This window comes from Nyctibius grandis, chromosome 2 (assembly GCF_013368605.1).
Source record: "Nyctibius grandis isolate bNycGra1 chromosome 2, bNycGra1.pri, whole genome shotgun sequence".
In the NCBI taxonomy this organism is placed as follows: Eukaryota; Metazoa; Chordata; class Aves; order Nyctibiiformes; family Nyctibiidae; genus Nyctibius; species Nyctibius grandis.
The window spans coordinates 24,555,914-24,580,419 of NC_090659.1; the positions used below are offsets into that span (position 1 = coordinate 24,555,914).

The 24,506-nt window shown below is 44.9% G+C and overlaps 1 protein-coding gene across 1 annotated transcript; it reads right to left on the reverse strand.

Annotated features, from left to right (window-relative positions):
- Positions 1-4,738: 4,738 nt before the first annotated feature.
- Positions 4,739-23,854, reverse strand: TMPRSS3 (transmembrane serine protease 3). Its single transcript, XM_068425571.1, has 11 exons — positions 23,764-23,854; positions 22,753-22,869; positions 20,589-20,712; positions 19,489-19,614; positions 18,665-18,708; positions 17,728-17,893; positions 15,423-15,592; positions 12,797-12,892; positions 11,513-11,655; positions 8,109-8,261; positions 4,739-4,756 (listed from the first exon to the last, which is right to left on the reverse strand). Exons 1-11 carry the CDS (start codon positions 23,852-23,854, stop codon positions 4,739-4,741), a joined length of 1,248 nt encoding a protein of 415 aa, XP_068281672.1.
- Between the last annotated feature and the right edge of the window lie 652 nt (positions 23,855-24,506).

A 24,506-nucleotide genomic window follows, 5' to 3' on the forward strand; every position in this document is an offset into this window, starting at 1 on the left:
GGGCAGGAGCTCCACCAGTAAGAAAACATGTGAAAAATGCAACAAAACAAACTCATAAGCCTCTGCTCATGTACAATACATAAAAACAGAGATTAAAGGCAATAATTTTTCAGTTCAGATAAGAAACACTCCCTTGTACCTTCCCTGAAGTTAAACAGACGAAGTAAGCTCATTTCTTACTGTGCTTTATGCAGTCTCAGGCTCCTGCTGCCCACAAGTGTGATAGGTTTTCACAGGGATATTTGTTGAAGAAAAGAAATTTGATCTGCACATCTTAAAATGGTACACTCGCAGAAATACTGGAGAGTGTGTACCTTTCAGGGATCAAGCTGGGTTTGTCACCACAACAGCAAGATTTACAGTGCAGCACTTGGAATGTAAGATTTCAGCCTGCTGTGTTTGGATGTTGAAGGCTCTCAAAAAATTGGATGAGCTAGACCTATTTTTTTTTAAGTTTAATGTGCATTCTTGTATTCGCATTTACAGACTTACATGAATCCTGACAGAGAGACAGCCCCTACGAGCAGAGCTGTGCGGCATCCCCGCCTCTGTGCAGTGATTGCTTCCTGGTGCAGGATGCATGAGCATGTTAAAAGCATGTCACCTCTCAGAAAACACTTTGGCTTTCTCAGACACCAAACCTATGCAATTGTTTTTATGCTTATCTCTGTATCTTTACAGAATTTACCTTTTTATTTATACATCTCAAGTGAAAAAATTTAATTTTTTAAAATTTTTTATATGTGATTTTTTTTTTCTGGGAAAACTGCATATTTAATAAAAGTCCCATCTGGTTCATCCAAATTTACCAGCTTTTTCTCAGTTTCTGGGCTTAAATATCATGATGACAGAAACAGATGCTGAATGGTGAAGGAATTTTTTTTTCATATGCTGGACATTTCGTGTGAAGTTATATGTTGGATTCATTTTCTAAGAGTCTATTACATGTTGATGCAAGTTTGCTCCACTGGCTATGCGTACAAGCAGGTTGTATTTCTAACAGATACTGCGTTTGTAACATAATCCTATGTTAAAGCAACCATTTTAACCAGTGATCTGAGTTCACAAGCTAGAAACAGTTTCATCAGCCTCTTTAAAAATGCAGCAGATATACACTCCTCTAGTACAAAGATCTTAAATACTTCCAAGATGTTTACCATGAAACTCCTAATCAGGATTAGTTAAACTAGAGCTGCCTTCAGCCCCACCTGGTTTGGCAGGCCTGTGTACATGCACATGCAGTATAGCTCATTATTTTCATTGAACAGAGAGAAGATTCAAGGAAAAGGAAAGGCTTGGTAACCTGTCATATAACCTCTTTGAAAAGTCACTTTTCTGTCCACCAGTTCATTCCAGCTGTAATGCTGACTACCAGAGACCAGCTCATCGATCCTACCTCTCTTTGAACAAAACACAATGCTCATCCCTGTACAAAACCCTTCCCACAGCAAATATCCCCCCTATATCTTCACCTGGGTTAACACAAAGAAATATGCAAGTATTTTATGTATTATATGTATTTTTATAAGTACTATATGTATTTTTACACCTCTGGCATGCATGTTAATGGCATAAATTGGGGGAGCAAATTCCAGCTTTATAGAGTGACTCTCTTGTATTCTGCCTATACCTAAGACACCACAGCGAGGGGCATAACAGAAATCAGAAGAAAGATTTGCACCTCAGCGAGCCCAGGCTAGGTCTATCCATAAGCGACTGTCATTGATCTAGGGATCAATGTGGCTTTGTGTTGGGAAGAGTTCACTAGCTTTTTACATTACACATTGGATTTCTCTTTAATAAAAAGACAGACCACAATCGATACTTTTCGTACAGTCTTTTTATGGAAATAGAAGGGGTTCAAAACGAATTTTCAGGGGTGCTTTCAGAAATATGAAATAACAACTCTGTGAGCTCAGAGAGCAGTGCCCTCATCTCCAGACTGCTGATGATACTAAAACACAAGTCATGTCGGGGCTGTGAAAATGTTATGATAACAAACAGTGAACATTAAAACTCTTCTGAAAATGTCTTAGTTACACAAGGTTTCAACATATTTTGTTTTAATTCTGTCGTGTTTCTGTCAAGTTGAAATTTCCCGTTTCATTTCAGTTTTTGTGTCAGCTTTGCAATAATGCTTCCCTCTTCTTGTTAGCAACGTGACATTTCTGGAAGTGTTGTTTCCATTGCACTGCAGTTTCTTTAGCCAGGGTGAAAGGCATTGATGCAGTGTCCTCTGAGATCAAAGTTTGTATCCACAGAACAATGTGGAGCCTGACAGTTCATGTGGGTTTGCTGTTCACTCTTGATTTTGACCTGACACGTTGCAGTGAGAATGCAGTTCCTATTCTGCCGGCGCATTCTTGCAGCAGTGGTGGATGACAGTGGTGATGCAGATACTGATTTAGAAGCATACAGACTGCATCCAAACCCACATTTCAAGCAGATCAGCAGCACTTGATCAGATAAGGTCAATTTTGGCTGATATTGAAAAGCTCTGGCAATATTATCTGTTATTCAGTCTACCTAGTTCCTAGCAATCAATGCTAAAATTGACAACTTTTAACCCAGAATTTACAAAGGACAAGTGCAAAATGATCAAGTGTTTCCCGACCCAACAACACAAGGCTGTTAAACTGAAATGTCTTGTAAAACAGGAAACCACAGCAGCGCTTCAGATATTTTGTCCCTTGCCTGGCTGGCGTCATTTCATCTGCACCACTGAATTCACTTGTAGGTACAAAGAATGCAGGATCTATATAGAATCATAGAATGGTTTGGGTTGAAAGGGACCGTAAAGATCATCTAGTTCCAACCCCCCCTGCCACAGACAGGGACACTTTTCTGCTAGACCAGGTTGCTCAAAGCCTCATCCAATCTGGGCCTTAAACGCCACCAGGAAGGGGACACCCACAACATCCCTGGGCAACGTGTTCCTGTGTTTCATCACCCTCACAGTAAAGAATTTCTTCCTAATATCTAATCTAAATCTACCCTCTTTCAGTTTAAAACCATTCCCCCTCGTCCTATCACTACATGACCTTGTAAAAAGTCCCTCTCCCACTTTCCTGTAGGCCCCCTTCAGGTACTGGAAAGCTGCTAGAAGGTTTCCCCAGAGCCTTCTCTTCTCCAGGCTGAACAGCCCCAACTCTCTCAGCCTGTCTTCATAGGAGAGGTGCTCCAGCCCTCTCATCATCTTTGTGGCCCTCCTCTGGACTTGCTCCAACAGCTTCACGTCCTTCTTATGTTGGGGCCCCAGAGCTGGACGCAATATGCCAGGTGGGGCCTCACAAGAGCAGAGGAGAGGGGCAGAATCACTTCCCTCGACATGCTGGCCACGCTGCTTTTGGTGCAGCCCAGCATACAGTTGGCCTTCTGGGCTGCAAGTGCACATTGCCAGCTCATGTTGAGCTTCTCGTCAACCATCACCCCCAAGTCCTCCTCAGGGCTGCTCTCAATCCATTCTCCGCCCAGCCTGTATTTATGTTTGCAATTGCCCTGACCCATGTGCAGGACCTTGCACTTGGCCTTGTTGAACTTCATGCAGTTCTCACAGGCCCACCTCTCAAGCCTGTAAAGGTCCCAATTTTCCAAAGTTATCCTCAGAGAGAGCCTGCAAGTTCAGAAGACCTTCCTCAGCATGAAGGAAGCATTAGACCATTTTCCAAAGGCTGCCCTCTGAGCTGCAAGAGGAGGCAGCCACGGCCCTCAGCCATGCAGTTCAAGTCTTAGCACTCTGCCCTGCATCTGCCCATCCCCTCCCCTCAGCCCCATGCTGTTTGGGAGCATCTCTGCTCCTCCACTGCAGCTCCTCCTCTTTGGTATTAACTTCTGCATGGATTAAAAAATATTGTCCTGTCTGCAGAGACAGGGAGGGAAAACAGGGAAGGCGGCTGAGCGTGAGTGCCTTGGTGAATGGTACTACATGATGTGAGCTTGGGAGTATTCAATGGCTATTGCACTGTATGGTGCCTCATAGGTAGAGCGATGATTTTGGCTCTCTAGCCTATCAAAAGGCAGTAAAAAAGTTCTTCTTCCCTTTAAGACTGTTCAGTAATTCAGAATTTCTCAGTAAAGTTACAACCTGTATACTGCTCATTTCAGAGCCATTTATCGCAAGAAAACAGCTAGGAATTCAATTTTTAGGGACTTTGTTCACAGTCACGTCATAAAAGATTTGAATCCAGAGATTTTTTTCTAAGAAGAGTTGAACATACATGCTAAGTGCCTGCCAAAATTGCCAGCTGTTTGCTTCCTTCTTGCTTTATGGTTTCAAAGAAAGCTGCCTGTACCTGTGCAACAGAGCATGGACCTTATATATTAACAGTTTCAGGAAAAAGAAACTGGTTCTTAGAAGGGAAGTACTAAAACGATAGCTAGCATGATAGCTAGCAACCTCATCTGAAGTCACTCTAGTCTTTTACTCATGGTGCCTGCAAAACTTTATTGTAATAGCAAGCTGGGTTATCAGTCTTAGCACTTGTTCTACATGTGAAATTTGTAGCTGACAGTAAATATGCATGCCCATCATCCAGCATCCAACTGCCTCTTCCATCCAAAAGAGGCTGAATGCACAACGGTTTTCATTAAGTACAGTTGCCAGTACCAAAAAGAAATGGCAAGAAGTAGTCTGTGATGGTACAAAGCTCAGAGCAGGTGTCCAGAGAGCGTGGTGGGTCCTTCTGTGAGGCTGGAACATGATGTGGGTTTTCAGAAGCCCAGCACACTGCTGCTCTCCTCAGGTCTGCAGTTCTCTCTGGGAAGCAAAACCAGTTAGAATCATAGAATCACAGAATCATTTTGATTAGAAAGGACCTTTAAGATCATCGAGTCCAACCATGAACCTAGCACTGCCAAGTCCACCACTAAACCATGTCCCTAAGCACCACATCTACTCGTCTTTTAAATACCGCCAGGGATGGTGACTCCACCACTTCCCTGGGCAGTCTGTTCCACTGCTTAATAACCCTTTCAGTGAAGAAATTTTTCCTGATATCCAATCTAAACCTCCCTTGGTGCAACTTGAGGCAGTTTCGTCTCATCCTATCACTTGTTACCTGGGAGAAGAGACTAACACCCACCTCGCTACAACCTCCTTTCAGGTAGTTGTAGACGGCACTAAGGTCTCCCCTCAGCCTCCTTTTCTCTAAACTAAACAGCCCACGTTCCCTCAGACTCTCCTTATAAGACTTGTTCTCCAGACCCTTCACCAGCTTTGTTGCCCTTCTTTGGAGTCTCTCCAGCACCTCGATGTCTTTCTTGTAGTGAGAGGCCCAAAACTGAACACAGTATTCAAGGTGTGGCCTCACCAGTGCTGAGCACAGGGGGAGGTCACTTCCCTAGTCCTTATGGCCACACTATTTCTGATACAAGCCAGGATGCTGTTGGCCTTCTTGGCCACCCATGCACACTGCTGGCTCATATTCAGCTGGCCACATATTCAGCTGGCCATCGATCAACACCCCCAGGACCTTTTCTGCCTGGCAGCTTTCCAGCCACTCTTCCCCAAGCCTGTAGCGGTGCATGGGGTTGTTGTGCCCCAAGTGCAGGACCCGACACTTGGCCTTGTTGAATCTCATACAGTTGGCCTCGGCCCATCCATCCAGCCTGTCCAGATCCCTCTGCAGATCCTTCCCACCCTCAAGGAGATCAACACTCCCACCCAACTTGGTGTCATCTGCAAACTTACTGAAGGTGCACTCAATCCCCTCGTCCAGATCATTGATAAAGATATTGAACAGAACTGGCCCCAGTACTGAGCCCTGGGGAACACCACTTGTTGTTGGCTGCCAACTGGATTTAACTCCATTCACAACAACTCTTTAGGCCCAGCCATCCAGCCATTTTTTTACCCAGCAAAGCACACACCCATCCAATCCATGAGCAGTCAGTTTCTCCAGGAGAATGCTGTGGGAGACGGTGTCAAAGGCTTTTCTAAAGTCCAGGTAGACAACATCCACAGCCTTTCCCTCAGTTATGCATTTATTCAAACGCTCATGTTGCCGCCTATTGAACTCTGAATGGGAATGACTTTTCTTTGTCCCTGCTGTACTAGGGTCACCAAAGGAGCTGCAGGGCTGCTGGAGCCACTTCTGCCAACTGAAGTTCTTCAGAAAAACACACCACCTCGACAAAAGAAGTCTGGTCCAATTCCCATTGTGTGTGCTGTGGACCTGAGCAAACACCATCAGCTTCTCTCACTGCTTTAGTTCACTGGTTCTCAACCTTGCATGAACTAAGACAGGAACACAATACTCATAAAGAAATATGGTTATGGGGGATGGAGGAATATATTAGTAATAGTGGTAGACACTGTGTGCATGGGACACATGTATACAGGGAGCTAAGTTGGCTTTGAAGGCGTTTGTTGTGTTTCATCTTAGTTGTTCCATTGTTATTTTCTTTTTTTGTTCTTTTTTTGCTGGGGTGGGAACCTTTCATGTCTATTTAGATTTAATAGTTGAAGCTCAATATTTCTCAGACAGTAATGTATGCAGGTCACTGGTACTCCCCTTAGTGATATAAACTTTCTCCTTCCTCCCTAGTATGTGAGTTGTTCAAAATGGAGGCAGCAGAAATTCTGTTCACAATGTTGGAGAAACATCTTGCTAAATGACATCAACTAATTTTTGTCACCTAGAGGAAAGCAATAAAGAACTAACTTTGCACTCACAAGAGAGCCTTTAGCAAAATGCTCCTGAAAATCTGAGAGACAGAAGAGCTTTATTAAGGTTTCAAACCTGGAAACGGGAGATCAGAAAATTCGAATGCTTCCTCTTTGATCATGCCCTGCATTAAATGAGTGGCCCTGAGGGGTGAGCTGTTATAAAGCTAATTTCCAGAAAGAAAGCTTTTAAGGGTATGCTGATGGTCAAATTCCTTATCTTGCAATTTTGCATCTCTTAGATCAAAATGGATCTCTTTCCTAACTCCTTTGCTAGGCCTTAGCTACAAGAGTTAATTTAGTTTGAAGAAAGCACAGAAACTTCTGGAAAGACCAAATGAACCCCAATCCACCGCAAGCAATAGCAGGTAAGAGCGGATCAGGACTGTTATGCCACAATACAGATCTGCCAGTTGCAAGCCATTCCCTTGGTCCCATTTTCAAAGGCAGACTAGTTCTACTTTCTTTTGGTTTGTTTCATAGTCCATTAAAAAGTGTCCGTGTTACTATGCTGAAATTTAAAATCCTTTCAAAGAGGATAAATTGATGAATTAATGTTCACACCTGAAGGATGTCCCTGTGAAAAACTATAACATGTTAGCATTTAGCTAAATAAAGATTTAGCTGTACTTTTTTCCCCTTGATCACTTCTTTATAACGGAGATCTGTGCTTTCATTGGATATGAACACTTCATCTGAAATGTCTGAACTTCTGTATCTGCAAATGGATCACAATGATGTATATATTTTGGGGGAAGAAAAAAAAAGTAATATTAGAGGTCTTAAACATTTAGACATGTTATCCTGTCTTCTTGAGCTTTGTTGAGTGACAGATCCCTGCCTGGGAATCTACCTGAAGAACGACTTTGCGCGCTCACCTGACTGAACCCAACAACTCTCTGGCAGTGCTGGAGGGGTGATGATGGCAGAGGACCTGGTCTCCAGAGAGTGGGCCACCCTTGGGGCAGGTGCAGGTGGCTGCAGCATCCCCCACTTCCTTGCCTCTGCTCTCCTCTCTTTTCAGCCAACACTGTCTCCCTGCTCTCACCAATTTATTTGTCCCCACTCAGCTTCTCCTCCCCAGGCATTGTTGTAGCAGCCTCACGGCTTCAGGTAAAGTCTTCTAGCATCTCTTCCCTGGCCCCCCATCTCCTTACTCAGCCCTTTCACACCTCCCTGCTTCCCACTTTGCATCTCCAGGACCCCTCCCCAGTCATCCACTCTCCTCTCTACCCCTGCTCTGGTGCTCCCTGCATCTTGCTATGACCCCCACACCCTGCTCAGCCTGCTCTGCACACAGACCTGACCCAATCCCCAAACATGCCCTCAGTTCATGCGTGTCCATATGACACAACCCAGCTGTGACAAATATGAGCTAAATCCCATGTGGCACAACGCAGAGCAAAGTGACAACCAGAGATGGTGAGACAGGGCAAAACCAGACCTCCATCTGTTCGTGTATCCAGGCCAGGAAGGAGGTGGTTCGGCTGTAGACGCCCGGCTTGTTCTTTTCTGCACAGCCCACGCCGAAGCTGGTGGTCCCCACCAACTTCCAGATACTCATATCTTCACATGCTAAAGGGCCTCCACTATCTCCCTGGAGGACAAAGGATTAAAACAAAAGTCAGTGCCCCAGAAAAGGAGTGGAACATCTATTTTGGGGCGGTAGGGAGAGAGGAACAGTCCAGTAATTCAGTCTCCTGTTTCTGCTCTGTTCTGGGTCCTGGGAAAAGCAAATGTTACAGCAGAAGCTGGAGACTTCTTAGACACATGTATTAGATCATAGATTTCCTTCCCCAGCTAGCAGTACAGTACAACAGAAGCAACATTGAAGCCTGCTGTTAAACAACATATAGGTGCTGGAGAGTGTGCCTGTTCTGCAGGCAAGGCATCACTAATCTGCAGTCTCCATGCCATGGTCTTGGTCTCTCGCAGCTGCTTCTCTCTAAAAGATTTTGGCTAATGAGCTGAGCTGAGCCTGGGGTTGCAACAGCAAGCTTGTACCCCACCTCATTCCCTGCCTGCTCCTGCCTGCAGTCTTGCACACTGCTTTTCTGGCCCTTCCCAGACACTTTGCTAAGCAGATTCGACCCAGTGGACTCACATCTAAGTACTGAAAACCCTCAATTTGTTTTTCTGGGGCAGTTTCCTACCCCATGAGCATCAAAGCCAGCACAACAACAGAAAAAGGAGGAATTTGGAAAGATCCTTTGGCGAGTAGAGCTCATTTTGTCACTTGGAGCCATACGCTGAGTGTGCTGCCTTTGGGCAGCTCTCCCAAGCACAGTGACATGCTGGTGACAGGTACCTTGCTGTCATTCTTGCTTAAATGAAGATCTATGCGCCTAATCACAGAATCACAGAATCACAGAATGTTAGGGATTGGAAGGGACCTTGAAAGATCATCTAGTCCAATCCCCCTGCCGGAGCAGGATTGCCTAGACCATATCACACAGGAACACATCCAGGTGGGTTTTGAATGTCTCCAGAGAAGGAGACTCCACAACCTCTCTGGACAGCCTGATCCAGTGTTCGGTCACCCTCACCGTAAAGAAGTTTTTCCTCATATTTACGTGGAACCTCCTGTGTTCCAGCTTGCACCCATTGCCCCTTGTCCTGTCAAGGGATGTCACTGAGAAGAGCCTGGCTCCATCCTCATGACACTTGCCCTTTACATATTTATAAACATTAATGAGGTCACCCCTCAGTCTCCTCTTCTCTAAGCTAAAGAGACCCAGCTCCCTCAGCCTCTCCTCATAAGGGAGATGTTCCACTCCCTTAATCATCTTTGTGGCTCTGCGCTGGACTCTCTCTAGCAGTTCCGTGTCCTTCTTGAACTGAGGGGCCCAGAACTGGACACAATATTCCAGATGCGGCCTCACCAGGGCAGAGTAGAGGGAGAAGAGAACCTCTCTCGACCTGCTAACCACACCCCTTCTAATACACCCCAGGATGCCATTGGCCTTCTTGGCCACAAGGGCACACTGCTGGCTCATGGTCATCCTGCTGTCCACTAGGACCCCCAGGTCCTTTTCCCCTACGCTGGTCTCCAACAGGTCTGCCCCTAACTTGTACTGGTACATGGGGTTGTTCTTGCCCAGATGCAGGACTCTACACTTGCCCTTGTTATATTTCATTAGATTTCTCCCCGCCCAACTCCCCAGCCTGTCCAGGTCTCTCTGAATGGCTGCACAGCCTTCCGGTGTGTCAGCCACTCCTCCCAGTTTGGTGTCATCAGCGAACTTGCTGACAGTGCACACTATTCCCTCATCACAGTCATTAATGAATATATTGAATAGTACTGGTCCCAGTACCGACCCTTGAGGGACTCCGCTAGACACAGGCCTCCAACTGGACTCAGTCTCATTGACCACCACTCTCTGGCTTCTTTCCTTCAGCCAGTTCACAATCCACCTCACTACCCGATCATCCAGACCACACTTCCCCAGTTTAGCTGCAAGGATGCTGTGGGAGACCGTGTCAAACGCTTTACTGAAATCGAGATAGACCACATCCACAGCTTTACCATCATCTATCCACCGGGTTACGTCCTCATAAAAGGCTATCAAGTTGGTTAAGCATGACTTCCCGTTGGTGAAGCCATGCTGAGTGTCCCTAATGATCCCCCTATCCTCGATGTGCCTAGAGACAGCACCAAGGACAAGTTGTTCCATCACCTTTCCGGGGATGGAGGTGAGGCTGACCGGTCTATAGTTACCCGGGTCCTCCTTCTTGCCCTTTTTGAAGACTGGAGTGACATTCGCTTTTCTCCAGTCCTCAGGCACCTCTCCTGTTGCCCACGACTTAGCAAAGATGATGGAGAGTGGCCTAGCAATGACTTCCGCCAGCTCCCTCAGCACCCGCGGGTGCATCCCATCAGGGCCCATGGATTTATGGATGTCCAGATTGCTTAATTGGTCCCTGACCCAGCCCTCATCTACCAAGACAGATTCCTCCTCTATCCTGACTTCTTCTGGGGCCGCAGGGGTCCAGGGCTCCTCAGGACAGCCTCCAGCAGTATAGACAGAGGCAAAGAAGGCATTCAGTAACTCCGCCTTCTTTTTATCCTCTGTCTCCAGGGGCCCCACCTCATTCAACAGAGGGCCTACATTGCCTCTAGTGTTGGCTTTACCTGCAGTGTATTTGTGCAAATAATGCTTTTGTTTTGTCTTGCCCCATGTGTGATTAGGACTGAGCAACTCTGGAAACGTGAAGTTCCTTCCCAGCCCTTGCTCCTCATCCATGACTAGCTAGGTGAGTCCACATTAGTGTGTATGGGGATGAGATTTGGCACAAGGTGGGCACTGTCATGACTCTGACAATCATTTTGAATCATCACCACCCTGTGATGTGAAGGATTCTCTGATCCACCGCTGCTCTGAACCCCTTTCCTTCCTTCCCCTTGCCTCACTCTACTTTTTCCAAAATCACATGCTTCTGCTTCTCTCTTGATATATGCTTTGGCTGCTTTTCACTACGGGGTTTCTATACCCTGCAGGACTCCAGAGCTGCTCACAGTGCAGGGCAGTTCAGTGCAGTGCAGAGGCCACAGCCAGTGCAAAGGAAGGATGGCACCATGTTGTAGCACACGCAAGAAATTAAAAAAAGTCTTAAGTAAATTTGGCCTCAGAAGTAGCAGATATGGTCCACAGAAGAAATATAAGAAGGGAATTGTAGCACATAAATGAGTGCACAGCCAGTGATCAATATTCATGGTAAACAGAGTAAATGGCCCAAAACCAAATGTTTGCCCAAGAAAAGCCTGGGAGTGCCTTCTGATAACTTATCACTAATGTTTTTCCATTGCTGCTGTTAATGAGCACAGTTGCAGTTTGGAAACTTCCATACCTGGCAAGTGTCCACCCCTCCCTTTAGGAAACCGGCACAAAGCATTGAAGGAGTTATGATCCCACTGTAGACATCCCTGTGATTGCAAATTGCATTAGAAATCAGAGGAACACCTGCATAATTCATGGTGTCAGATGTATCACCTGTTAAAAAAACAGAAAAACAAAGGAAAAAACTCTATCTTTGAAACTAGTCTCTAATTTATAAACAGAAATTATTTTAGTATATAAAGAAATGGCAAGGAAGGGTGAAAGAAATATGGTTAAAATGACAAGATACAAGTAAGGTCACAAGATGTATCATCACTTACAGAATCCAGTAACTAGTGACTGTATAGACCTGTGGATTATCACAATATATAATGTAAAGCTGTCATTGATTGTCTACTTCAAACTAGACATTCAATGACAGTACTAAACTTAAAAGCTAGTTGGACACTGTCTTCAACACTAGTACCAAACCTTGTTTCGAATTTATCCCGTTCTGTTAGTCAACGAATCATCTGCAAACGTGATTTATCTCATAAATATTTATTTTATTCCATTCAGAGTCTGGATGAATCATTTCTACAAATGGGAGTATTCGCACACTGTCTCTTGCCAATTTGTAGTTGACTTTTTATGTGGTAAACCTTGCTTCCTTTTTTTTTTTCCCTACCTTTCACTATTATCTGTAGGTCAGGTAACATGCTGTTCTTGTTCTCTGAACAACGGGAACCCGTTAAATGAGGCAAATGAAGAATGATAAAAAACAATGACCTGAGAATTCAAGCATTTTCACACGAGAGTGATTCAGTATATATTATTGATTAACATGACCTATGAGTCATGGTAAAAAAAAAAAATTCCTTTTCCTTTGTGACATTATTCACATATCCAATTTCTACATCATCCAGCCTGCCTGAAAAAGCATACATGCTTTCTCTGAAAAAATGGATGGTTGATTCTTGCCTTCATGCTGTGCTTTCTATGCTTGAAGTTATAAAGGGCATAGTCTGTTTGACTGGGGCTGAGTACTACACTCTGGGTGGTGGTGTTGTCTACATGTCATTGTCAACCTTTTCACAGAGTGTAACCATCCCCTCCTTGTGCGAAGGATTTGTGTAGCACTTTGGCCTCCTTTAACCCCATGCAGTTCAGCATGAGCATGAATTTTAGGAACATGTCTTCTTTTTCCAGATATTCCAGAAAATTTAATGTTGAACAATGCTCCAATCAAATCCTGTATTTACTGTACATGAGATGTTTTCATGTAGTGTAATCAACAGCAGACAATTTAAAATACCTCCTTCCACAGTTGCTCCCCATCCTGATACCCAACACATTTTCCCTTCTGGGAACTGTTCACCAAAATTAGGCAGACAGATTGGCTCTATGTGACCTATTTTAAAAAAAAAGAAAAAAGAGAGAGAGGGAAGAGAGGATTGCTTTTAAAATTGCTTTTAAGATTTAGCAAAACATTGTATGCCTCAGTAAAACTTGAGGATTTGGCTTGCAGTGAACTTGTTATGAAAATCACCCACTCCCCAAGTAAAATAGCCTGGCAGTTCTGCAGGTCAACCTTATGGCCAAGGTTTGAAACAATACCTATGCCAGGCCTAATTAGTTTCAAGCACGAAGAAACAGAAGGAGGTGTTGGCAGGTCAATAAACTGAAGAATGAGGAAACAAGAAATGCACCACGTAGGCAGCTGACAGGCAGATCAGAGACCCCCTGGCACACTGCTTGGGCAGAGAAATGGCCTTGGCTAACCACGGCACAACTGCATGGCACCTTCTAACAAGTTTTGTGCAGCAGCATGTGCAAAGAGCTGTGTGGGCACATCTTTGCACTCTTCTGAAAGGGCAACAAGATATCTGGGGTGCTCTTTGCTTCCCACCCATCAGCTCATAGAGTTTCAGGACCTCTCTGCTCTGGGGTGCTGAATGCCGTGCAATATAATCAGTGTTTGATGCTTGTGGGGACAAGCTGCAGCGTGTCAAGATGAGCTGGCACTGAGCAAAGGGAGGGAAGATACAAGGTATTACTGGGCAATTCCCAGTGGTTCAGTTCTCCACAGTGCAATGATCCTAGATCAAAGCATCAAGCCCCCAGCATGGAGCCTCCAAGCCCCCAGGGCTGCCCCCAGCCCCCCCGCTGGGGCATAGCATGTATGTAGCTCAGGTGTGGAGCCATTACTTTTCTTGACAGACTCCCAAACTTATTCCTAAGCAAAAGAAAACAGTACTAGCTGAGATATAAACAGAACAAAATTAAGCTTAATTTTCATTCAAAGTAGAAGTTTGAAGTGTTTCAAGAAAATTGATTTAGGAACTGACGATCTAGATGTGTGTCCTGGTTTAGCCTAAACCAGGCCAATTTTCCTTTCAGTGATTTTTACTTTCAGCTAAGTCTCTTCTAAGTAACTGCACTTTCTGAAACTAACTGCATATTTTGCAGACAGTGTCTGCTTCCAGGACTGATAACGCTCGAAGCTTGTAGTTATCACTGAGGCACCGTTAGGGATGTTATGCAGAAAGGCTCTTGCTGTACTTGTTCTTAGAGAAACCAAGGTCACTGCTAAATTCCTCACCGCTTACGAGTGAAGAGCCGAAGGGGGGTCGCAGCTGCAGGGAGGAGCGGACAGGGCAGGTGACCCAAAATTGACCAGCGAAGGTATTCCATCCCATACACGTCATTCTCAGTATAAAGCGGGGGGATCACGAGGGTCTCGCTCTTTCTCTTGCCCCTTCCGCCTTTCCCTTGCTGCTTCTGCTGTGTTTGGGTGTTTCTGCTGCTTCGGGCTGCTTCTGCGGCTTGAGCCTTTGGCCAGTGTCCAGGGAGGACTCTGTCCGTTTTCCTGCTGCCCCCGATCCTGATCCGTGCATTCCTGAATCCAGCTCTCGACCGTCTCTGGGCCCAGCCTGGGCCTTCCCGGAGCCTGCCCTGCAGTGCCGGTGGTGACGTGGCCGACATCGGGGGAGCTCGATCTTGTTTTTTTATATATATTTGTATATATTTGATTATTTCTATTATTACTTTTATACTCTTTTTCATTATTATAGTTTATTAAAACTGTTTTAACTTTCCAACCCATAAGTCTCTCTCCCTTTTCCCTTTCCCTTTCCCTTTGGGTGGGGGGGAGGGTTAACAGAGAGCGTCTGCCACAGGTTTAATAGCCGGCCCAGCTTTAAACCGTGACAATGTGTCAGAAAGAGACAGGTCTCCCTTTGCAGAGAGAGCTCACAGTGATTACCAGGTATAGGCAGGTGATAATTTAAATTCATACAATATTATTATAGATTATTTCAGTTCACTAGCTGTGTCAGCTGTAGATAGCATCCTGCTGAGAAAATAAAAGTAGTTTTAATTTAAAAGTATCATTATATTTTCATTGCCTTTTATTCTCTTTGAAATTTAAGCTTGATTTTCAGCTTTAGACCTGCTGAATCTCCCTATGCTCACAGAAAGGACATGATAAAAATCTCTGTGACCTCCAAGTAAAATGAGGTGGGGCATTTATTTTAGATAGGAAAAATATTTAGAAAGAATAAAGTTAATGTTTGCCTATTATTAAATGCCTTCAGTAAGCCAATACCAGAATGGACTGGGAACATTTTGCAGAGCCCTGTGACCATGTTGTTGCTCTCTGTGCCTGGATGTCGAGTATAGAGGAGGTCCTGATGCTGAGGCCAAGGGATTTCTGCTGGTGTAGTCTGAACAGGGCTTGCTGCCTTGCCATCACAGCAGCAGACTGGCTACATCTACACTGCACTTCTCTCATTGCTTCTAGAGGTAATGGGGATCCACTTGGCTGTCCTGGGTCAGGCATACAGTGCCAACAGGAATTTCCCGGTCTAGACTAGGAAAGACCTTCTTGCTTGTAGCTAGAAAGGTGAGAAAGTCAAGTGAAAGCTAACAGAAACAGTTACCATTGAGAGCAAGAGGTGCTGCCAGTTTCATCAGAGCTATATCATTTCCCATCGTCTTGGGTTTATAATTTCGATGGTATATAATTTTTTCCACTGAATATGGTTGAACCTGGGTGTCTTGCTGAGTCACAAAACCAACCTGCACACTCCATGAGCTCGGCAAGTACAGGCTGAAACAAAGAGGTAGGAGAGAATAAAAAACATTCAATAAAAATCTCAGGCTTTCTAATTGTCTCCTGAGCTTACAAACCACATAGATCTCTACAGGCAAATAGAATCACGGAATCACAGAATGGTGTGGGTTGGAAGGGATTTTAAAGATCATCTAGATCCAATCCCCCTGACATGGGCAGGGACACCTTTCCACTACACCAGGTTGCTCAAAGCCCCATCCAACCCTGTCTTGAACACTCCCAGGGAGAAGGCACCCACAGCTTCTCTGGGCAACCTGTTCCAGTGTCTCACCACCCTCACAGGAAAGATTTTCTTCGTAATATCTAATCTAAATCTACCCTCTCTCAGTTTAAAACCATTCCCCCTTGTCCTGTCACTACATGCCCTTGTAAAAAGCCCCTCTCCAGCTTTCCTGTAGGCCCCCTTCAGGTACTGGAAGACTGCTAGAAGGTCTCCACGGAGCCTTCTCTTCTCCAGGCTGAACAGCCCCAACTCTCTCAGTCTGTCTTCATAGGAGAGGTGCTCCAGCCCTCTCATCATCTTTGTGGCCCTCCTCTGGACTTGCTCCGACTGGTCCATGTCCTTCTTGTGTTGGGGGCCCCAGAGCTGAACGCAGTACTCCAGGTGGGGTCTCATGAGAGAGGAGCAGAGGGGGAGAATCACCTCCCTCGATCTGCTGGCCACGCTTCTTTTAATGCAGCTCAGGATACAGCTGGCTACAGTCTGCTGCACGTACCAATCTATTAATATTGGCTATGTTTTGCCTCTAATTTCAAAAAATATAGAAAGGGTGACTAATATTAGCAACACACTGGCTCACTGGTATATTAGTTGTGCAGTGTTCTACAAATATATGAGAGTTTTGCATTGGTCTACCTTGAAAAAAACTGTCTTCCTATGCAACCCCACAGCAGTTGATGCTGTTGCCTGGCATGCTTGTGCTCAGCCATCTGGCTAGCTCAGCGGCACTTGTGTCACAGCGTTTTCAAGGGAGAGGCTTTTCTTCTGGAAGATGCTTATTCCCCCTGTTCATGAGCAACCACATCTTTCAGCCTCCAGCACATGAGCAGCCGCTCTTCTCTTGGCTTCACCCTATCAGGCTAGCAGTGGGTTAGCAGCGGTGTTGGGAAAAGGCTCCAGGAATGTGGGTTGTGTTGCCAGCTGCCATCCTCATCATCCTTTGAACTTACCACAACCAGCTAGGTTGTGCAGGACAGAGCTAAGGACAGAAGTCCTAAAGTGCTTAATTTTTAAGTAATTAGTTTTATGGCAACACAGGGCTCTAAATAAGATCTAGGAGAGGGATTTGTCTGTACCATCTCTTCTCTCCACTGGGTATAAAAGCATCCTACAGGCCTTGCTCAGAAGCAGACATCCATGTTGTGGGCAGCTAAAAGTGGTCATCCAGATCCCATTTTAGCTGTCTAAATGTCTTTGGTGAAAGTGGCCTGGAGTTTCTAAGAGTGAGAAGAGCTCTCCTGCACTATTGGCAACAAAAAAGACTGCAAAACCAGACAAGTCTTTATAAATAAGAGAGAAGGCTATGTTTATAATTACACAAAGAACAGGAGTCTAAATAACTGTTTAGAATCTATTTACAACTCAAAGACTACTTCAAACAGCATAGAAAGGAGCAGTGAGCATGTGGTAAAGGGCACTAAGCACAGTACAGCTCACTAACTAGCACTGATTGATGCTGTTAACATGAAAAGGACCGTGTAATTTACGTTGGAGCTCCAGAGCACTAGAGCAGCCAAGTACAAATTCCTCCTGAGTTGTTAAGTCACATTGATGTAGAGAAATTGCAGATCTGGATATCTAAAGTCTGGCACTTCATTGTTGTTTTAAGCTGATTTCACAGCAGCTGGGAGTGCCCAGATTACCTGAAAACTGGGTGCCTGATTTGGACAACTTCTCGGGGAGAATCTTTTTCAATAAAGACTGCATTGGTGCAAGAAGGAGAGATGGTTTAAATGTTATGGAGAAAGCCTGTGAAATAAGGATAATGCCATCCCTCCTGCAGTTTATTTTTAAGAGAAAGCACGGTACATTAGCCCTACCCTGCAGTGCCTGTCCCCCTACAGACCTGCTCCAAGTGGGACACCCCAAGCAAGACAATTTAGGGACTTACTCATAGACACAGTGGGCGGCCGTGATGATCCAGCGCGGGGTGATGACGGACCCTCCACAGAGGTGGTGCCCATGGAACTGCAGGCTGACCTGCCAGGGCCACTGCCGGGGGGAGGAAGTGTTGCCCCCCACGATCCGTGGCCCGTAGCTGGCCCTTGTCCCGCATGCTGCCAGAAAGCAAAGGTTATGGTCCGTAGGGTAAACACAGGCATGGTTTTTGCCACCTTGAGCCTCTCTACTCCCAGCCTTGCCAAGGACAGGTGATCTCTGCAACAGGACAGTCCCCATACCCATGGCCCACATCTCCGGCTGTAGCTGCCCCCAGAAGTTTCTCCTCCTCCCTCCCATCCCTGCAGTGTCATGCCTGGCAGCTGCTGTGGGGGCTGTAGGGCTCACATCTTCTCCCCTGCAGACATAGTGCTCAGCTGAGCTGTAAAACCCACTGCTCTGCCCTCCTTAAATGACAGGGTCCCAGGGGCCCATATAGGTAGGCTGAAGCATCTCTTCTCCCTTGGTGATGTTTTTGCTGTTGTTTTTTTTGACTTTTCGTATCTTAATCTGAAAACTAGCTGACATGGGGCAGTGTGGGATGAAAATTCGAATGTTAAGACAGAATTTCCCTTTCCCCGCTGAGATAGAAAAGGGTTGGAATTATGGTATCCGTCCACAAACTCAACTCTCAATCCTTAAACATCTGCTTCCTACTGTGATTTTAACCAAAATGCTCCTGCTACCTGATGCTCCCAATCTGCCCTCCCAGCCTATTCTCACCTCCTAAAGTTTTTTTAAATTTTATATAAGGAATACATTTTTTCTTTGATGTGATAAATTGATGGTATGATATGCCCCTGAGTACACACAATTCCTCCCAACTATTGCCTTGCCGTCGATGAAGAAGGACAGTTTCTGATTTTATTTTCACTTTTCCTGATTCTTACCCAAACATTTTAAGATGATCACATTGCCAGAAGTGCATTCCTCTCTAAGATGAAAAGACAATGCTGTGTTAGTTCCAATTTAAGAATACTGTTTTTTTTTTCAATATTGTGTTATCTTCCTGCACAGCTATATGTATATAAATATAAGCAACTCATATATCGAAAGAGACACAAAGTCATGTACTCATCCAATCTACTTAGGGCATTTAGCTGAAATACCCAAGTTAGTTGGGAGCATTTAGCTGAAATACTTAAGTTAGGAGCTCAGACACCATTGGGAGCCTGCAGACCATCAGCTGCCCTGCTGAAGAGTGGTTCACTCTTCTGCGAAGGGAGGCTCATCAGCAATTTTCAACATGGAATCTGTAGTCTCCTTGGATCCATAACTTGCTTCTCAGTGAAAGATAACTAAGAAAAACAAGCAATTGTCAGGAGGAAGAAATCGACCATGAAGGGTTCATAAGCCCACTGGGAAATATCTAGGGAAACTGAAAACAAACATCTGTAAACTGAAACAAAGTGCTCTACCATGGAAAAAGATAAGTGCCTGGTGTCTATCCATTTGCAAAAGAGGGATCATGGGACAAATAGGGTTTTCAAATAGCTCATTTTAAAGCCTTTGTTGATTTTAATGGGCCTTGGATCAGGCTCTTCATTCGTATTCCAGCAAAACTGCTACTGAACCTTGGTCTATGATGCATAACAATACCAACTACTTATGAAGTACTACATATCTGAAAAAATAGGCAACAATCTCAAACTATTAGTAATTCTCCTTCTATTGATTGCTCTCTTTTTGACAGGATGAACAAGCTGAGGCATACCTGAGGTTTGTTGCATTGTGCAGCGATGTGACTTGATCAGCTGATAACCAGTGGCTGAGGGATATAAAATGTCTTTGAAACTGTTTTTCGACTGCGGCCACAGGCAGGTAACCTGAACTCACGTAACTGCATATAAACCATAAACACATCTTCCTCAGACAACAGCATGTCAGTAATCCATTTAAGTAATTCAGCGGTTCTGCTAATCAAATCCCAGTGTAGCAACCACAATAATCAGATTCTTACACTTGATAAAGTAATCCTATCCTGCCCAAGAAACGTGTCTTATAACATGCATGTATTTGTGCCATAATCATGTGTGGAAGTCACACATGCTGAGAGGCATTTAACTGGCAGAGAAAGTAAATTTTAATTCTAATATTGCACTAAAGTTTTTATTGTAACTAGTTGACACATTTCCTGAAGCACTTACAGGCTCATTGTCTCCATTCTCTAGAGTTTTATCCTAAAGGCAACAAGAATTTATTCAAAGAAGCTTTATACTCTTAGCTATAATATGCAGAAATCAGAATTATGCCATTGTAAGAAATAACACAACACCACTGCAAGTCACAACTTCAAACTCTTTCTCAAGTGTGTGGAAGCTTGGGAAAGAAATGGTGATTTTCCAGGAATGAGATCAATCCAGTAAGAATCGCCTCTCCAAGCTCTTCTTTAATTGTGAGGTGGGCCTTAATTCCTAACAAATGTAATGTCATGAATTGTACATACAATTTTCCTACCAAGGAAGTAAAAGAAATGGAAAATGCTCGTATATTTTTAAGTGCCTTTCTGACAAGCTGTAAGCTACTAGAGAGACAAGTAGGATTCAGGCACCTGCACCCCATAGGGAAGATTTAACCAAACCATTGTACTTAGCCATCATCCAGGATTTACAGCAGTAATAAATGGTATTTACAGTGCACAAGTATTCAGGACTATTACCCAAATCATCCCAAATCTCCTCATTCACAAAGGTGGAGTGTTAAGTGCTTTTTTCTTTTCAAGCACAGACGAATACGAGGTTTCATTAGAAAGACTGAAAACCTCACAGTTTGTTCAAAATGCCAAATAAAGTTTCTTCCATTTTGTGTTCATACCTTGAGAAACCCAGGCGCTTGCAGGTAGTATTTCCATACTCCACTTTCCAGTCGTCAGAGCAGACCGTTCGCCAGGATCCAGAGGTGAACACTTGTAGCACTGCTTTCTTGCCACTCAGCCTAACTTTGAGATTCAAGAGAAGAAAAGCCTGAATGAGTTGTGAGGAAGAACCACCAGGTACACAACAGGTACACAACAGTGTCAAAGTACCACTGGGGCATCCACATTTCTTGGCTCACTGAGTTTTTACTACTTGTCTTTTTCAGCACTTGGATCCTTTGAAGAATTTTTCTGTGCTTTTTTCTTCTCTCCCTTAAGGAGGGGAACCAAGGTACTCTGAGCTAGAACAGCCAAGAGAAAAAAGCCTATGCTGATGGGAATGGATGGGGATGCTAGCTCTAATACAGATGGAGAAGTCTGCCTTGCCCTCCAGTGAGCCCAAGCAAGTCTTGCCAATTGCAATGAGTTGGAGCTGCAGACGCTTGGCACCAAGGAAACCTACAATCAAGATAAGTGATAAAAGATGGTTGGCACCTCCTGCGCTGCACAGCACAGTCAGAGAGGTGGATGCACTTGCACCTAGCCACCCCTGGCCTCCCATGGAGTTTCCTACCTGCTTCCCTCTGCTGAAATGGGGCTGGCATGCCTGGACTGATGAGTATGTAAAGGCTGGGGAGAGGAGAGACGCGCAGGTTGGGAGCTCCACACCCAAGTACTCCCTCCTCGCGCCAGCCTGGCTCTGCTCAGCACAGCCCTTCCCCATGGGCGGCTCTTCACACCAGCCCAGCCGCAGGGCTGAGCTGCCCCATGGAGCTAGCACTGCTGCAAGCTGTACTGCCTCTGGCCAGAAGACTGATGGGGAAATACTGCAGGAGGCCCAGGTACAGAGCCATCACCCAGGGTCCCTTCGTCCTGCATGTCACCATGTCACTAGAACAGGTTGTCCACAGAAGCTGTGGATGACCCCTCCCTGGCAGTGTTCAAGGCCAGGTTGGACGGGGCTCTGAGCAACCTGGTCTAGTGGAAGGTGTCCCTGGCCATGGCAGGGGGGTTGGAACTAGATGATCTTTAAGGTCCCTTACAACCCAAAACACTCTATGATTCTATGTCCTCACCCCTGCACCCTGCACCAGGGCCTCTGCTGGAGTGCAGAGCCCTGGAGGAGTGGGAGGCACCTGGACCTGGGAAAGGGCACATCTGCATGGTCTGCCTCACACTTCCCAGGGAGAAGGGAGGCCATGCATGTGGTCACTGCTGGACAAGGGTTTCCCGCAGGTGCCCATGGGCCAGTGTTGTGGAGTTGCAAAGGCAGACAAGAAAAGCAGACGTATTGCCAACAGGCCCCACATAGGCCTGAAGCTTCTCTGGGGGAGAGGGGAAACACACCAAAGGTTGAAACTATTGTGTATGGTTAGCTGGGGCCAAAAGCTCGTGGTTCTTGTCATTCCTCACATCACACAGATGAAAAGCCGTGCTACCTCCTTACCTGTAGGTAGAGGAGTCAAAATTGCAAGTACACTCAACTGAAAATCAGTTCTTCTGTTTGCTAATATTAGAGTCCTTTCCCTCCAGGAGCACAAAGCATCACAGTCAGCTTCCATAGCACAGGACAGGAAGGGACCATTTAAAATGGCCCTGTGATGCCAGAAACCATTACAGAGAGAAACTCAGACATGGGGGCATACACTTCACACATGAAGCAGCAAACTCCGCAGTATTCAATGCACAAAAGCCAGTGCTGATGTCTCCTGTTCCCACGTCCCTTAAGATTATAACAGGCTCTTGCAATCTTCAAAACCAGCACAGTGCAACTGTGTGCCAGTGAATACAGAGAGTGCTGTATATATATACACCATAGTGAAGTGATGGTATACCTCGCAGGCAGAGGAAATACTAGCAGTCAAAAGGCATCTAGACTTTTAAGGGAAAAACGTGCCCGATATGGCAGTAACAGTATTCAGCATTCATCACATTTATCTTAAGAGGAGATTGACTTCTCACAAACTGTAAATCAATACCTCAGAGAGATTGTTCCTCTGAAGTCATGATTTAGATAATTCATCAGTCTCTATCTTTCTTGTCTCACCCAAACTCTTTAAAACATGCATTTCTTGATAGCGTGCCAGATGCTACAGGAGGGATTTATAATCAAATTTAAATTACCACATCCGTACTCATCCTCCCCGTCTTTACAGTTGAAGACACCATTGCACCTGGCTGATTTCTGGATACACTTAAAGGATGATCGGCAGCGAAACTTCCCAATGCAGTTGTATTGGACTAACAAGAATGAAAGAAAATATGGTGATGAAAACACACTTGGTTATTATTTAACACTTCTGACTTCCATTATCTGGCCAGATGTCCATCTTGCTAAGGAAAAGATAACTCCTGTACTCTAGGAACTTTTGAAACACAACCTGGAGGTTGCTACTTGATGCTGCTAAAGTCATCCATTAGTAATGACTTGTAGGATGAGTCAGCCTTGCTGTCTGTGCTGACTCCTTCCCAGCTCCCTCTAACCAGTTTGTGTTTCATTCCAGGGCAAGTTTCTGCCTGGTGCCTCAGCCCCTAAGCAAGGAGACCCTTGCAAAATACGGCCAGTGCACTCTCTTCCTGAGGGCATGCCTCAACCTCCTGCAAGCTTATCCCTGTCGCAGGTGTGAAGGCACTGCTCTATCATCAACATATTTGGCACCTAGACCTGGGCAAGTCATTCTTTCCAGTTGCAACTAAACTCATTCTATGTTTTCTTTTCCTTCATAAAAGTTGTTTGTGATAGGGGACAGTTCTTTAATTCTTTGAAAATAAACTTAGAGAAGTGAATTACAGGACAAAAATATGGTGTGTGCTACATGAAGCCTCCTCCAGTTTCTAAATTCTTAGCTTACCACCCTGTGAGAAGAGAGGAACCCGTGAAGTTTTACTAGATAAAGGTTTCCTGGAGCTGCCGTTTCCCCAGTGTTGTAAATATTACACCAATCCTCTCATGAATGCCAGATGTATTTTATTCCTACATGTAAATAAAATTTAAAGCCATCACATCAACAAGATTTTTTACTTCAGCAAACAAGGTGCAGTAGCAGTTTAATTCCATTCTAAGTAAAAGGCTCATGAAAAATTAAGCATTTGAATGGTTAAGCGAGAACTTAATGAATAACTAATTGTACTCACCACCCAGGCCAATGGCAACTGCTAGGATTACTGCAAGGAATAAACCACAGATATATGGAAAGTATTTTAGGGAGATAAAAACATGGCACATTGAAGGTGGTTCAATATCTCCTAGAAAACAAACAGAGAGAACAGCTTCACTTAAGAGTGAAGTTAAACCAGCTGGAGTTTGTAATGAAAAAGATTTATCTAACATCAAACTAGATGGCAGTAGTAACCCCTGCGTACATTTCATGCGCTGACCTGACCTGGAGGAGTTTGGATCCCCCAGCTCAGGGGCTGAGAAGGCTCTATGTGCTTTGGGGCTGGCTGGTGCTCTCAGACTTCCCTTCAGCATTTGCCTCACAAGGGGTCTGAATTGTGCCTTTACAGGGCACCTGGCCTGTCCTCAATGCAATTGAGAATATGAGCTCTACATTTTTATTTTCATGGGCTACATCACACTGCGAGTTTTAGAAGTATATGAGCACCTCTCCTAAAAATATGAGTCCCAGAATAAAAATTAAATTCAGACCTGTTTTGTTTGTGTAATCAAATCTGTGTGCAGGGTAGAGGTATACTCTCTGAAGACTTCAGAAAGCTCAAGTGGACTAATAAATTCTTTCAGTGGAAGTAGCAAAGAATTAACTAGTTTGACTCTACTTCTTACGATCATTTGTGTATGTGATGTCTCCTGACTCTTGCCAATACAAAGCCCACAGTCCCAGTGCTCCCTCCAGCCATAGCCCCAGCTGGATGCTGCT

What these genes read in the sequence shown, in the direction of transcription:
- TMPRSS3 (XM_068425571.1), bottom strand. Translation starts at nt 23,854, where the DNA reads ATGTGCCATGTTTTTATCTCCCTAAAATACTTTCCATATATCTGTGGT. An exon ending in GGAGGATGAGTACGGATGTG is followed by an intron (nt 20,713 to 22,752) that starts GTAATTTAAATT and finishes TGAATCTCAAAG; the next exon opens with TTAGGCTGAGTGGCAAGAAA. An exon ending in AGCACCTCTTGCTCTCAATG is followed by an intron (nt 12,893 to 15,422) that starts GTAACTGTTTCT and finishes TTTTTAAAATAG; the next exon opens with GTCACATAGAGCCAATCTGT.